This window comes from Myxocyprinus asiaticus, chromosome 48 (assembly GCF_019703515.2).
Source record: "Myxocyprinus asiaticus isolate MX2 ecotype Aquarium Trade chromosome 48, UBuf_Myxa_2, whole genome shotgun sequence".
NCBI classification, from domain to species: Eukaryota; Metazoa; Chordata; class Actinopteri; order Cypriniformes; family Catostomidae; genus Myxocyprinus; species Myxocyprinus asiaticus.
The window spans coordinates 13,490,180-13,504,896 of NC_059391.1; the positions used below are offsets into that span (position 1 = coordinate 13,490,180).

Genomic DNA, 14,717 nt, shown 5'->3' on the forward strand with positions numbered 1-14,717 from the left:
CATAGGGAAGGTTCATTTAAGCTAAGACACAGATTGGAGTGCATCTGTGTTTGAATCACCACAAATGGGACATTTTTCATTGCCGATGGCCTCTGTAAAAATGGCAACGCCCACGTGCCATACGCGCCAGTATGCCCTGCAGCATAGAAAAGTAAAATGGGGCATCGACATTCCACCAACGATCTGCTTAATGGCAAACCAGTTCAGAGGTTGTCGGCTATGATATTCTTCTGTTAGCACCACTTCAAACAAGTCATATTTGTGAAACACAAATGAGACAACTACTTTCCTTTAATCCTATTACAATCCTCACATTTTAGGCATCATGCTCCTATATTTTTTGAGGGGGCACCAGCAGCGGTCCTGACTAGATTTTTTTTGCTTGGTTTATTTAAAAAAATATAATAGGTCACTTTTATTTTCACTTTATGTCAATAAAACAAGCAAAATCAGAACAGAACTTGACAGCCAGTGATTACCATGCACTTTTATTGTATGGAAAATAAGTTGTTTTGAAAAACTATGAATAGTTTTTAATGAACTATGCATTTAAAGCAAATCAGTGGAGGGTTCAACATATTTGGACTGATTTTAATATGTGACTGGGTGATATCTGTTACAGCATTTTAGACATTTTTCAACTTACAATAATCTTGCAATGCAATTATCTTCATTATAAAGACATATATTATTAATATTTGTTTTTGGGATGTTGCATGCACCTAAAATCCACTTGGCTCACAAAATCAAGTTTAAATGATTTTACCCATATTAAACATGAAATGAGAAAGAATCATCCGTAAAGAGTCATAAAAGCATTGCGTATGTCTAAAAATGGGACAAATGGCTGTCTATATTTATAAATAGTAAGTAGGAAAATGCCTGGAGGGCATCAGCGCATATAAAAATAGAAACCTTGTTTAATTGAGAAGCAGTTGTTTGGGATTACAATCATGTTGAAGACTAATTGGATCCATGACCCTCAAAACTGCCTGGCTGCTTTAAAACCCTCAAAAATGTGCAATTCCAGACGCATGCTGGTGCAACCCCTGTCCTCGTGCATGTGTGTTTGTGCTTGTGAAGTACGCACTAGGAGTGTGGACTTTCTCAACGCCAGTGTAGGATGAGAAGACCTGTCCCATAAACTGCTCCTGCTGCTCTCTGTAGTTATTCTGCAAGTAGTCCATGAGCATGACGTATCCAGCTTGTTGCATGGTCATCACCTCACAGAACATCTCCAACTGCACACACAAAGAGTTTAAACAAAAAAACTTCATCCTTTCCATTTCACAGATCAGGGTTGAAGTTTACTTACAAAAGCAACTTAAGTCATGTCCATACTAATATTTTTTTGTTTGAAAACACATTGATGTTGCTACGTTAACACCTCTAACCCACACTGGACCGGCATTGTCCTACACCGGAAATGTTTGAAAAGGCTCTCTAGTGCAGCATACTTTGGAAAACGATGATATTGAGAAACTGAAAATGGAGATTTTCAAACGAAAATGGATTAATGTGGACATGGTCTTGAAGGAATATTCCGGATTCAACACATTTAATGACAACATGCATGTTATAATGCATAGTTTTCGAAGGTATAGCAACAGAATGATGAGACTAGTGTACTCACTAGTGCATGATGTCAAAAACACAAGCTGCCCATTTCTACTTTTAAAATGTCCAGAATACCTTGCCCCATAGACATTGTAAGTGCATTCCTGTACATGCAATTTTTGTTTATTTTTGCTAACTTTAGAAGAGTAAAGTGTCTATTTATATTGGGTTCATTATATTACTGTTTTTGCAGATAACCAAGAAACAAATATTCTGGCTGCTGGGGAAAATATAATTCATACATTACTAGCTATAATATAAGCGATCGGTTAGGGCTGAAAAATTTATAGAATAAATAGTCTAGATTACAAGTATAGATGCCACAATTAACCAATCATGAAAAGTGTCAATTCTAACATTACATTTTGGTCTAATCCTGTTGCATCAAAAAATTATATTCATTATTTTAATGTCATTATTTGAATAACAGTTTTGTCTTTCATGCTGCTTGACCATTTATGCATTTACGTCTTGATTTATTGATGTTTAGAACTGCCTACATGAAGCCTGCATAAAGTATAGTGCCATAAATTATAGTACACAAAGTGCAACTATATAGTAAATTCTATTATTTAAAATGAATCGGAATTACAATATCAAGAGAAATAATCAACAATTAGAACAATTAGGGGGCCTGGGTAGCTCAGCAAGTAAAAAGTTCGCAAGTTCTAATCCAGGGCGTCCTGAGTGACTCCAGTCAGTCTTCCATAGCAACCAATTAGCTTGGTTGCTAGGGTGGGTAGAGTCACGTTGGGTTAACCTCCTTGTGGTCGCTATAATGTGGTTCTCGCTTTTGGTTGGGCACGTGGTGAGTTGTGCATGGATGCCGCAGAGAATAGCGTGAAGACTCCACACACGCAAGGTCTCCACAGTAACGCGCTCAACAAACCACGTGATAAGATGCGTGGATTGACTGTCTCAGACGCGGAGGCAACTGAGATTCGTCCTCCGCCACCCGGATTGAGGCAAGTCACTACACCACCACGAGGACTTAAGAGCACATTGGGAATTCCAAATTGAAAAAAAAAAAAAAAAAAAAAAAAAAAATTACAACAATTATTTAGACTCATCCCTCATTTTCTTTTAAAAATGCGAAAATTTAGGTTTCAGTGAAGCACTTACAATGGAGGTGAATGGGGGCCAATTTTTGGAAGATATAAAGGCAAAAATGTGAATGTTTATAATTTTATAAAAACATTTACTTAAATTCTTCTGTTAAAACTTGTGTATTATTTGAGCTGTAAAGTTGTTTAAATCATTGTTTTATGGTCATTTTATGGTTTACAGTGTTACATCATCATGTCAACAAAGTTTTACAATTTACAACTTTACAAAGAAAGGATTAGTAAGTGATTTTATCACACTAACATGCATATTGCTTACGTCTTGTGGCTCTACTTTTGAAACAGTGAGTATTTTAACATTTACGGATTGGCCCCAATCACTGCTATTGTAAGTGCCTCAATGTAACCCAGATTTTTGCTTTTTTTAAAGAAAAGGAAGGACGGGTCAAAATATTTTTGGTGGAAATCAGCATTAAGCCACAAATGCTGTCAATTGAGCTTAACTTGTATTCAACTCAGAATATTCCTTTAATATTCATTTCAATGTATACTAGTACAATTTTAACATTAAAAACTGTATAGTAACATTAGTTAATGCATTAGGAACAAACATGAACTAACAACGACCAATTGTATTTTCATAAATTAATATTAACCAAGATTAATAAATGCTGTAAAAAAAATATTGTTCATTGTTATGTCATGGTCCCTAATGCCTCTACTAATGTTAACAAATAGAACCTTATTGTAAAGTGTTACCAAGTGATCTATTCAACCTAGTGTTATTTTTAGCAAGCAGAATAGAAGGCTATAAAAACTGCTATGGTCCCTTTTACAGTCTTATAGTTTTACCTTTTCAGCCGTAGACTGACTTTCCTGACTTTCCATTACTACTGAATCAAAATGGTCAATGAGGTTTTTTGGTAACTTTACACAATACAATTTTTATTTAACTTCAAATACAAAAACACATGAGACGTTCCCCATTGTGTTCAAACATCAAAGTCATCTGTAATATGTGCGAGTCATTGTCAGTCCCATTGTGACATCATCAGGTGTGGGTTTGTTACTCCTGCTTTCACCATATGTTTCACATGCAGCCTGTATCGACTTGCTAATCACTTGAGGGCAATAGCCCCAGACTGAATGACACACACTACAAAGGGAGTATTTAAGCATTTACAGTCTTTTGTGATGTGTAACATTACGCTCACGCTCTCTAATTCTCTTTAATCACAGCTTGCTTTTGAATGTTTGGCATCTAATATCACAATAATCAAAAATTGTTGTTGGATTTCTCATGTGGAGGAAGAGGCTTCATGTTTTGTGTGACTTTAGTATTTGGTCTCCAAAGCTTGACTTACATAGTTATTATTTGATACGGTTTAATAGAGTGCTCGGAAATGAAATGTCAAATCAAATGTAAAGGTAATACAAAAGGCACAGGAAATAAGATGGATATATCAACAAACTAAAAGAACACTTTGGAATTCATGTTTGGGCATGTGTCTGTCATTTGTAGCTAACTGTTTTCAGTTCCTGAGTGTGTGTGCCACACAGAGTTCTGTTATGCAACAGAGGCCGAACGACAAATAGACGCTACTGTTGTAAGATAAGTCCAGGTGAAAATGCCCTTAGGGTTGCTGTGGCATTTCAAGTAGGAAAACAGCTGAACTCCTTTTTGGTCTTCCAAAACAACAAGTTCACCTATTGGCAATATTTGCAATTATACAACAGTTAGTTTCAATCCTTTAATTTTATTGGACAAGCAGCATATTGGTTGTCCTACTATGGCTTTTTATGGAACTATTTTTTCTGGCAGAGCAAACATAAATGAGATAGCTGGCCATATTGTCTCTAAAATGTAAGTTACTCAATGACTTCTTATTCATAGAACACTTGTCTAAAAGCAATAGCACTCTTGCGACAGTGTTTTTATAGTGAATATTTAGTTCAAATGCACTCTTGCTCATTGCTTAAATTACAAAGTACAAAAAATGCAGCACAGAGGTGGTTTTGAATTATTTACTGAACTTAGACCAGACAAAACAAGGTAATTTTCATTATTTATGGGTGAAATGTTTTTGTGGATATATAAGGCACTGTTGTGCACACAAGGCATTGTTGTCAGCTGTCTTTTTTTGTCTCATTTTGACCTCATCTGTCAATCTGTCTGCACATGCAGCTTAATTACAGGTTTTAAGATTGGGATGCACTGATGAAAAGACTTTTGCGTGTGTTGTCTGCTGTGTCAAAGCCTTAGTGGAGCGCATTAAAGGGATAGTTCACCCAAAAATAAAAATGCTCTCATTATTTACTCACCCTCATGATATCCCAGATGTGTATGACATTCTTTCTTCACCAGAACACATTTGAAGAAACAAAAAACATATCTCCACTCAGTAGATCTTTAAAATGCAAGTGGATGGAGCTCCAAAAATCACAGACAGTCAGCATAAATGTCATCGATACGACTCCAGCAGTTAAATTAATGTCTTCTAAAGTGATACGATCCATTTTGGTGCGAAAAAATATCAAGATTTCCTTTTTAACTATAAACCATTGCTTTCGTTAGGTTTCACGAGAGGGTGGAGATCACGCTGTATCTCGAGTGACGTATTCGCGTTGCCATGATACCGACATAATCTCATGTTCTCAACACAGTTCAGACATCCAGGATAAGCATATAAATGCACCATTGTGAGTAAATAAACAGATAAATACAGATCTAAACCAAAACCAACCAAGATACTGTACAGTATTCCTCCTACTCACTTGTAAACAGCGCTGCTCTTCCGGCTATGACGCACTTGCGTTAGTTTTGGCGTGTTTCAAATGCCAATATGATTACATCACACGCACGTACTGCAGCAGAATGGAAACATGATTTAGAGTAAAAAAAAAGTACTGAAATATTCATCTTTTTCGCACCAAAAGCGATCGTTTTAGAAGACATTGATTTAACCGCTGGAGTCGTATCGATGACATTTATGCTGACTGTCTGTGATTTTTGGAGCTTCAAAATTTTTTGCACTTTTTGGCCTCTCCATAAACTAAAAAATTGTATTACTTTTTCTACAGATTGTGTGTGAGCTTCCTCTCTCTTTTGGACCTTAGTATGATTTTTTTGAGCTTATGCACCAAAGCTACTTGGAAATATAAGCCCTTTCAGTATTTGGCACTGACGTCTACAGCTTTTGTTCTGCTGTTGGAGCTTCAAAAGAGAAATCTCCATTCACTTGCATTTTAAGGACATACTGTTCTGAGATATTTTTCTAATTTTCTTCAAATGTGTTCTGGTGAAGAAAGAAAGTCATACACATCTGGGATATCATGAGGGTGTGTAAATAATGAGAGGATTTTCAATTTGGGGTGAACTAACCCTTTAAGACAATGTTTGTTTTTTGTTTGGGATAACGTGCATTGATAAATCGTTCACAATAACACCAGAAACTTGAATTAAGAAAGTACATAATAGGGACAAATTTGACTTTAAAACCTGAATATAATGCATGTCATTCCAGAAATCTGTGGAACACCGCACTGACCTGAACGTCTGAGATAGCGACTGTGTTCTTGAAGACGATCCACTCCACAGTCTCAGAGCAGGGAGGGGTGGTGAGAGAGCCGTTATAGATGAAATACTTCTCTGTGGAGTTGGGGAGGAGACCCTGAAGGGTGAAGGGAGAGATGGGGCCACTCTTTCCTGACCAGAAAAAAGTTAGTTGAATAGATCATGATAACAGTAACTCAGAGACCATACACACTTTAGTGAAAGATGAAATTTAAATTTTAAAGACATTTGGACATGGAAAGGTTTAAAGGGGCCATGAGGAAAACAGGATGTTCCTTGCTCTATTAAGATAAAAGTACTTTTCAGTTTTCAGCAACTTGGAGGGGACGCTGTTACTCATTTCATATGTGAGGGGGTTTGCCATTCATAACAGAGATCATTTAGATATAGTAAATATGCCAGTTTAATTCTAATGGTGGGAGAGATGGTAGACAATGGTCAAAAAGTAAAAAATAAAACTTAGCTGTTTTTGGTGCAAGAAACCTTGACTAACATTATAATGGAAAATATGGCCCTTTTTAAATAAAATATTAAGATTATCCATACCGTAACGGCTGACACTGTTGACTGCGTCAATGATGTCCAAATAGTTTTCATTATCCTCAATCCTTGTCTGTGAAGAGAAAAGTTAAAGGAATATTCCAGGTTCAATACAAGTTAAGCTGAATTCGAAAACATTTGTAACATAATGTTGATTACCACAAAATAATTTTGACTCGTCCCTCGTTTATTTAAAAAAAACAAAAAACAATAATGGTAAGAGTAAGGTACTTTCAATGGAAGTGAATAGGGTCAGTCCATAAACATTAAAATACGCACAGTTTCAAATGTATAGCAACAAGACATAAGCATTATACATGTTAACATGACTTCAGTGTGATAAAATCACTTACTGTCCTTGTCTGTGTTATCACTGATTCTTCAGATAAGGGACAAAACATACAAAAGTCTTCCATACAAAAGTCATCTTTATGTTCAAAATCAAGAAATTCATAATAATAAAAATACTGGTAAAGTTAAAGCTAAAGGAAATGTGTATACTCAAGGCATTTATTACTTATATTTTTAAACAATTTCATTAGATTTTTGTTTAACGCATGGTCTATACTTGGAAACACATGTAACTTATAAATATCAAAAGTAGGGATCTGAAAGATATCAAACAACATATAAAGTAAACTTTAAATTAGATTTTCCATAAAATACTGTCTATCAAAGTTGTGTCCTTACTTTGCATAAACTCTGAATAAATCAGACAATGTCATGGCCAGCTATAACTCTGAGTACCTCTTTCCCACTTCCTGTTCATGTTGGATGCAACAGTAGGACACGTGGTCTGGTAACTTTGATATTTTTTCATATTTTAAACAAACAATGTTTAAGTCTCTGCGATCACGGCTTCAACATGTCAACTTTCCCAATATGATCATTTCTGTTAGAATTATGGAATAATTTGGTATTTTATTTAGGTTATCGAGGCAGCTTTAACTGAGGAAAAAAGTAAATGTTCAACACATGGTTAAGATGGAAAAATATTCAATATTGTCAACACCATCAGAATTTTCAGAATAGTGTGAAAACTGAAAAAAAGAAAATATGTAGAATGTATTTTATCACTTAACTCCTTTACTGAACACTATTATTAGATTGCTTTAGAATTAAAGACTTAACACCCTTGTTGGATGGATCAAATTAAAATAGCATGTTTTTAGTGTGTCTGAGGGAATTGACACAAATGACAGTTAGATGTAAATTATGAAGTGAATAAATGTCAATTTTCAGAAAAAAAAGTGTTTTTATAAAAACCTGTTCCCTTACATGGTTCGTTAGCTGACACCTTTGTCTACAAATATAACCATTTCTAATTAATTTAGTATAAAAATAAAAAACTTTTAAACATGTTTTGTCCCTTATCTCAATAATTATATCAAATATTACATTTGAAATCACTCATTCTGGGTTATAAGTAGGAAAAGACCAGGCTTGTTTTGGAGCTACGGTAATCGACAGACCAGGAAGTGAGGGCAGGTCAAGTCCAAGTCAGAACAGGCAGAACTTGGAAGGCAGAGGAGGTCGTAAACCAGGCAGTTTCAAGACTGAGGCATCAAGAGATTGTTGGAAGAACACAGTCAGGAAGAACAGGCCTTGGATGGGGGGTGGCTCCCAAACTGTGGTCAGCAGCCTCCCGAAAACAGAGGAAATCAATGGTAGTTACGGAAGTAACTAGGATGGAAGAGGAAGGGTATAAGGTTAGGGCAGTCAGCCAGCAGCAGCAAGTGCCCTGGACCATATGGAAGGGGACATCTGACAAAGTGTTAGGATGGGCTGACCTGTGGTAGATACCCCAGGCCAGGCTAAGTTTTCTAATAAGATCCACCTACGATACCCTACCAAGCCCTGGGAATTTGTGTCTGTGGTATGACAAAGAGGAGAGTTGCCCCCTCTGTGAGGCCCCAAGAGCAAACTTGCAGCATATATTGACTGAGTGCAAGACTGCCCTGGCACAAGGACGGTACAGGTAGTGTCATGATCAGGTCCTGCGGAAGCTGGCAGAGATCCTAGAGGTGCATAAAGGCAAACAAAGGCAACCATACTCCCCAGAGACAGGGTGTTGATTTTGTTAAAAGAGGGAGGTGCCGCACAAGACACAGCACGGAGGGAAACCAGATCAATCTTGGCACCTGGAAGTGATTGGTCAATGATGGTCAACCTTAGCCAGCAGCTAAAATTTCCTAACGAGGTTGCCATTACCTCCTTGAGGGCGGATGCAGGACTGCCACCTACCCTGTGGGTGCCGAGGATTTATGGGAACATCAATGCAGCATCTATTTAGAGACACTGGCATTGTAGGAGCAGCTTTAAAAAAGTATCTGAAAGAATTGGCAGAGGAAGCTGAGAAAGGGAGTTTCTGGCTATGGTTAAGAAGGAAGGACAAAAAGTGGGGGGTTCAGAAGTAGGAAACTGAGGAATAGGGAACCTGGGTGATATGTGGTGAGGGCTTGTGCTGAGATAGTATGCCATACGGAACCGGTGGCACTGAGTTACTGAGAGATACGGTGCCAGTGCTAGTAGGGCACTGAGTATGCATCTCGGTGCCATTTGACCAACGGGCTGACGCGTATGGTCGTGTCGTGGTATTATGACATATAGAACCCTGGTTGCAAGTAATTTTGAAGGAAGGATGTCTGGATGGGAAGGAATGGATGAGAGGCGTTGGAGGGGATTTGGTGTCCAGCTGCGGTGGGTGGCAGGGAGACGTCCATGACCACTGCCCCACCACCAGGAGATGATCCGGGATTAATGGGGTGAAACATTGAAGATAGGTAGCTCCCAGCTGATGACCCCACAGCTGGGTTGAAGGCACTGGTGGTGGTGCGGCAGGTAATAATTCCCAGCAGGTTATTACAGCAACCTGTGCATCTGTTTTGAATAATATTGTTTTTCCTTATTATTTATTTATTTATTTTTATTATTTTTGGTGGTAATCAACATTATGCTACAAATGCTGTTGATTGAGCTTAACTTGTACTGAACCTGGAACATTTCTTTAAAATCATTTAAATGTTCAGAAGTTGCAGCATAACAATTAATATTAATGGCACTGTAACTAAATATCTAATATTTTTCCTTTAATACTCGACACTTGTAATAATATACAGTATGTCCCTGTAAGGCACATACTGTACACCCCTTTTACCCCTAATCCATGTCTATCTTCCCTATAATCCCACTGTTTGCTGGACAGTTATGTGCTTAAAATAGACTTAAAAGATTTTGAGGACAGACCTGAGCTGAGAAACATCTATGAAGTGCATTTTAGCAGAAACATAACCACACTCACACAAAGCAAACATAAACTCAAACACATCTGATTTGCATTCAAAACTGTCCAATTTCTCCACTATGAGAACGTTTAAACATGCATCCCTCTCATCTAAGCACTGACAAAACAAACAACATAAAAACACAACTTCATGTTATTGTGCATAACGTAGACCAGAATATCCTTAGGCAATAAAACGTACAGTATACCTAAAAACACATCTTTAAGTGAGACAATGTGGTTGAATCCTGTCTTTCTACAGCATCACAACAACCGTGCGAAGATGAGTATTCTTGAAATTGATTGTGTACCTCAGGCTAAATGTTGGGCAGGGGTGTGGTGAGATTTTGCACAGTGCCTAAGCCTGTCTGAGATTATAGAATTTGATGGGGTGAGGCTGTTCAATACGTAAAGGGAGCAAGTATGAAAGTGAGAAAACAGCAAGATTGCAAAGAGGGCACTCTGGTGACCTATTGAAATGAGTGCTTCAGCACACAGATTTTCTTTCTCAGCAGCTGTCACTCACACCTACCTCAAACAACACAGCCAATGCGGTGATCTTTCCTCCTTCTCTGAGGGCCTCATCGAGGTCACTGAAAACATCTGCCTCATAACAATATATCTGCATCTGTGCCATAAACAAACAATATCTAATCAACATGAATTATTCTATGAATTATAATGCATTGATAATGTACAGCTGGTCATAACTGCAAAACAATCTCGGAGAGATAAAGCAGAGAGCGTCTTGTGTCACCTTGAATGTGCTTGTTTATTTTGTGATAGTAATGAATTGGCTGTGCATAATAAATTAAATGGACATGAAATGTTGAATTATTTTGTGATTCGAGAGACATGAAACTAGCACAGCTATGTAGGAAATGGGCTGCTTGACAACAAGCAATTACATAAGCAATCATTATACAAATCATTATACAAAATGACAAAATTTGACCACATTAAACCACATTTGACATTATACAAAATTTGACCACAGGATGCTGGAACTAACCAATCAGAATCAAGTACTCTACAGAGCCGTGTAATCAGGTCTGAGAACAGAACATACTGATTGTTCTGACAAAAACGTCTTACCTCCAAGGGGAATTTCTCTCCATTGATGCCGTGTTCGGAGCCGTCAGAGGAGGCGTTGCATAGGCCCCAGTGGAAAGTGATGCGTCCCACCTTAAACTTGGACCTGAGCCCCCCTCCACTCACGTAGAACTCTCCTCCCACATCGATGGCCACTGGAGACAAACAACAAAATATAAAAATGAAGGTGTTGGAGCCACCTTGCATATTTTGCAATTATTGCATGTATTTGTATATACTGTATTATATTTATCATCTTGGTTTATTTACACTACATTTGATGTTCAGATGTTTTGTTTAGAAATTTATGGAGATAAATTTATTTGGTTTTAAAAAGACTTTTAAGTTGACACCCAGAATCGCCAGGAAGCATGGGGTCATGACTTATTTAGGGGTGTGGTTTTGGACAAGGGAGGAAGTTGGGCAAAGAAAGCCGAGGGGTGCTTCTCATTTTCTAAATTGTGCATCCTCATTTCCTCGCTCCTTCGTCCTCAAGCCCGTGATCCGGAAACCAATCAGTCCGCCATCTTGAAGGATGTATCAATTCTCTAAACGCACCACGAGGAGGCGAGGATCGAGGACGGAGGATGCTTGAGCAAGGACACACAAGAGCATCCTATGCGGAAGACTTTTTGGTCGAAGCACCTGACGCACGCATACATTTTCCTCCCCTTTTACATCTGGTACAATTGTTTTAATTCAAGTTTCACCTTCACAGTTTAAATAAACCATAATTGTCACATACTCAACAGTGTATCTTTTTTTTTTGGGGGGGGGGGGGGGAGGGGGATTTTTCCCCTTTTTCACCCAATTTGGAATGCCCAATTCCTAGTGCGCTTTTAAGTCCTCATGGTTGCATAGTGATTCGCCTCAATCCGGGTGGCGGAGGATGAATCCCAGTTGCCTCCGCGTCTGAGACCATCAACCTGCGCATTTTATCACATGGCTTGTTGAACGTGTTGCCATGGAGACATAGCACATGTGGAGGCTTCACGCTACCCACCGCAGCATCCGCGCTCATCTCATCATGCGCCCCACCAAGAACGAACTACATTATAGTGACCACAAGGAGGTTATCCCATGTGACTCTACCCTCCCTAGCAACCGGGCCAATTTGGTTGCTTAGGAGACCTGGCTGGAGTCACTCAGCACGCCCTGGGATTCAAACTAGCAAGCTAGCAAACTCCAGGGGTGATAGCCAGCATCTTTTACCACTGAGCTACCCAGGCCCCCTACTCAACAGTGTATCTTGAAATATTTGGATTTATTATGAATCCATGAATAAATACATTTCAATGACACAAAGGCAAGCACGCAAGGTACTGCAGCTGTGCAAAAACGTGCTCCGAAGTCACGCTTGAGTGAGCAAGACATTTAGTTTTACAAATACATCTTGTTTCGATTCCTCTGTCCTCGTTTCCTTTACTTCCATCCTGTCCTCGCTTCCTAAGAGGGTGGAGTTAGGAAACAAGGAAAGGAAACGAGTCTCACAATTTCAGAAATGAGAAGCACCCAACAAGTTTTTCAACCATGCTCAAACTTGGAAATGGATTACTTTTTTTTTTTTTGGGGGATGGATTATGGAATAAACTGCATTCTTTTTCAGCATTTAAGTTTTTATTTTTTGTTATATGGACATGTGTTGGAAATAGCCACTACAGAAGGATTAATATGTATTCACATCAAGTTTGGAATTCTGGCACAAAAACATGCACAACAAGATTATAATATTGCATCTCGATGCAAATTATGCATTTCTACAAACCTTTCACACTGAAATATCATACTGCACTGATTCATTCAGGTATCCAAATGAATATTTTTACTGCAATTTGTTTTGTATTTATAGTTTTGTGTCATTTAGTTGCATTGGTCTTGGTGTGAACAAGCCTTTACAGCTGCATAAAGTGGATATGAATGCAAGATTCATGAAACACCATGACAACAAAATCTACAACGAAAGGCAGTGAGACCTTGTGCAATACATTATGTTTTAAAAGTACGTTTTTCTCACCAGTTTTGCCATCATTCTTGACTGTAGTGTAGTCTGACGTCTTTTCCTCCCAGCCCTCTAATCTCAGCTTCTGAAATTGAACTTTGACCTGCGTCAGGCTCTCCTCAATGTTTATAGGTGACTGTTTGGCATTGTTGCATGATGGGTATTTCTTGGCCCAGTTGTTTTGGTTTAGAGTTCCTGAGGAGAATAGACTTTTATTGGGCATGTAAACCTCTTAAACACATTATACAAACATTATAGGATGATTTTCTGCAATCCTAACTGAGGCTTCAGTACTATGAACACACTCAAACACATACACTCACAGCTATACAGGTGCATCGATAGATATGTAAACAGTGGTTAACTGGTGAGTTAATCCAAGCCTTCGCTATGGAGGTCCCAACAGCTCAAAAACAAAGCAGATAAACCAGGTCACCAGCAGTTCTAGGTCAATGCCATTAGCATGTCAATAGCTGTATTACACCCCCAGCAGAGGCATAAACACTGGTAGAATACAGTACAGTTGAGTTAAATACAGTACAACATAGTCAAACACAATAAACACAGTGTTATTAGGCATAATGTGATTTGGAAGGCCTACAACCCCCTTAACCGTAATAAACCCGGTTAACAGACAGCCTCATGTGGCTTAATGCTAATTTAAAACAGCCATATGAAAATAGGCTCCCAAGTTCAATAAATAGTTGCATTTTTTAATAATAAAAATAATAATGGTCACAATAAATGGTTCTTCAGCTTAATAATATAGGTCATTAGCCCAAACTGTATGCGGTTTACAAATAGTGACTTGGTGCTACTAGAACACAGGTGTGCGGATACCGACTATTGTACAACTGCTTTAAACTTGGCTAATCCAATCAGTTTTTAGAGACTTAAATATACATTTTACAATATCTGATAGTTTACAGGAATAATATAGAGACAAATTTTATGACAGCTGTACAGGATGCAGAATCAAGATTTTCAGAATCGCGTGCACCTGCGATATCGCCACCTCTTGCGAACATTTCATTTTAACCGCATTTAACAACACACAAACTTAAATAGTTTTTATGACCATTATTATATTTAATAGAGTAATAACAGAGTTCATGCTGATGTTGTGATCTGTCACTCCGATGAACAAGGACAATTGGACACCTGACAAGATGCAGCAAGTGTTAATTCCCTCAATCTGTCAGAGGGGGGAAACGGTAGTTAAATGTTTTCATTCCTCTATCATTAACACCACCACTTCCCTCTTTTCTTTGCGAAGAACTTTAGAGAGAACCGAGAACAAACATAGCATGTTTTATTTTAATGTGTTGGTATTCGTTTACTAGTGTGTTTTCATTCAGTCTCTTTCTCTGACCGAACATGAAAGCAAACAGTCTTTTAAGAGGGTTTTGTGTATTTGGAAAGGATGAAAGGTTAGAAAAAAGAATGGAAACTCATTTAAAACAATTGTTTATTGGTATTTGCCTAAATAAACACTCACATGCAGTAAATACTTGTTTATTAGTGGTGCTTACTAATGCTATTGCCCAT

General features: G+C 38.0%; 1 protein-coding gene across 5 annotated transcripts in view; it reads right to left on the minus strand.

Moving 5' to 3' along the window:
• Window positions 1–14,717, minus strand: part of LOC127437732 (receptor-type tyrosine-protein phosphatase zeta-like) — an 87,350-nt gene that overhangs the window by 26,542 nt on the left and 46,091 nt on the right. For all 5 annotated transcript variants that reach the window (XM_051692842.1, XM_051692843.1, XM_051692841.1 and 2 more), the window contains 6 exons: window positions 13,185–13,364; window positions 11,174–11,325; window positions 10,611–10,706; window positions 6,802–6,868; window positions 6,230–6,387; window positions 1,091–1,241 (listed from right to left, as the gene is read on the minus strand). In XM_051692842.1, coding sequence (XP_051548802.1) covers window positions 1,091–1,241; window positions 6,230–6,387; window positions 6,802–6,868; window positions 10,611–10,706; window positions 11,174–11,325; window positions 13,185–13,364 — 804 coding nt within the window. The remainder of the gene's footprint in view (window positions 1–1,090; window positions 1,242–6,229; window positions 6,388–6,801; window positions 6,869–10,610; window positions 10,707–11,173; window positions 11,326–13,184; window positions 13,365–14,717) is intronic.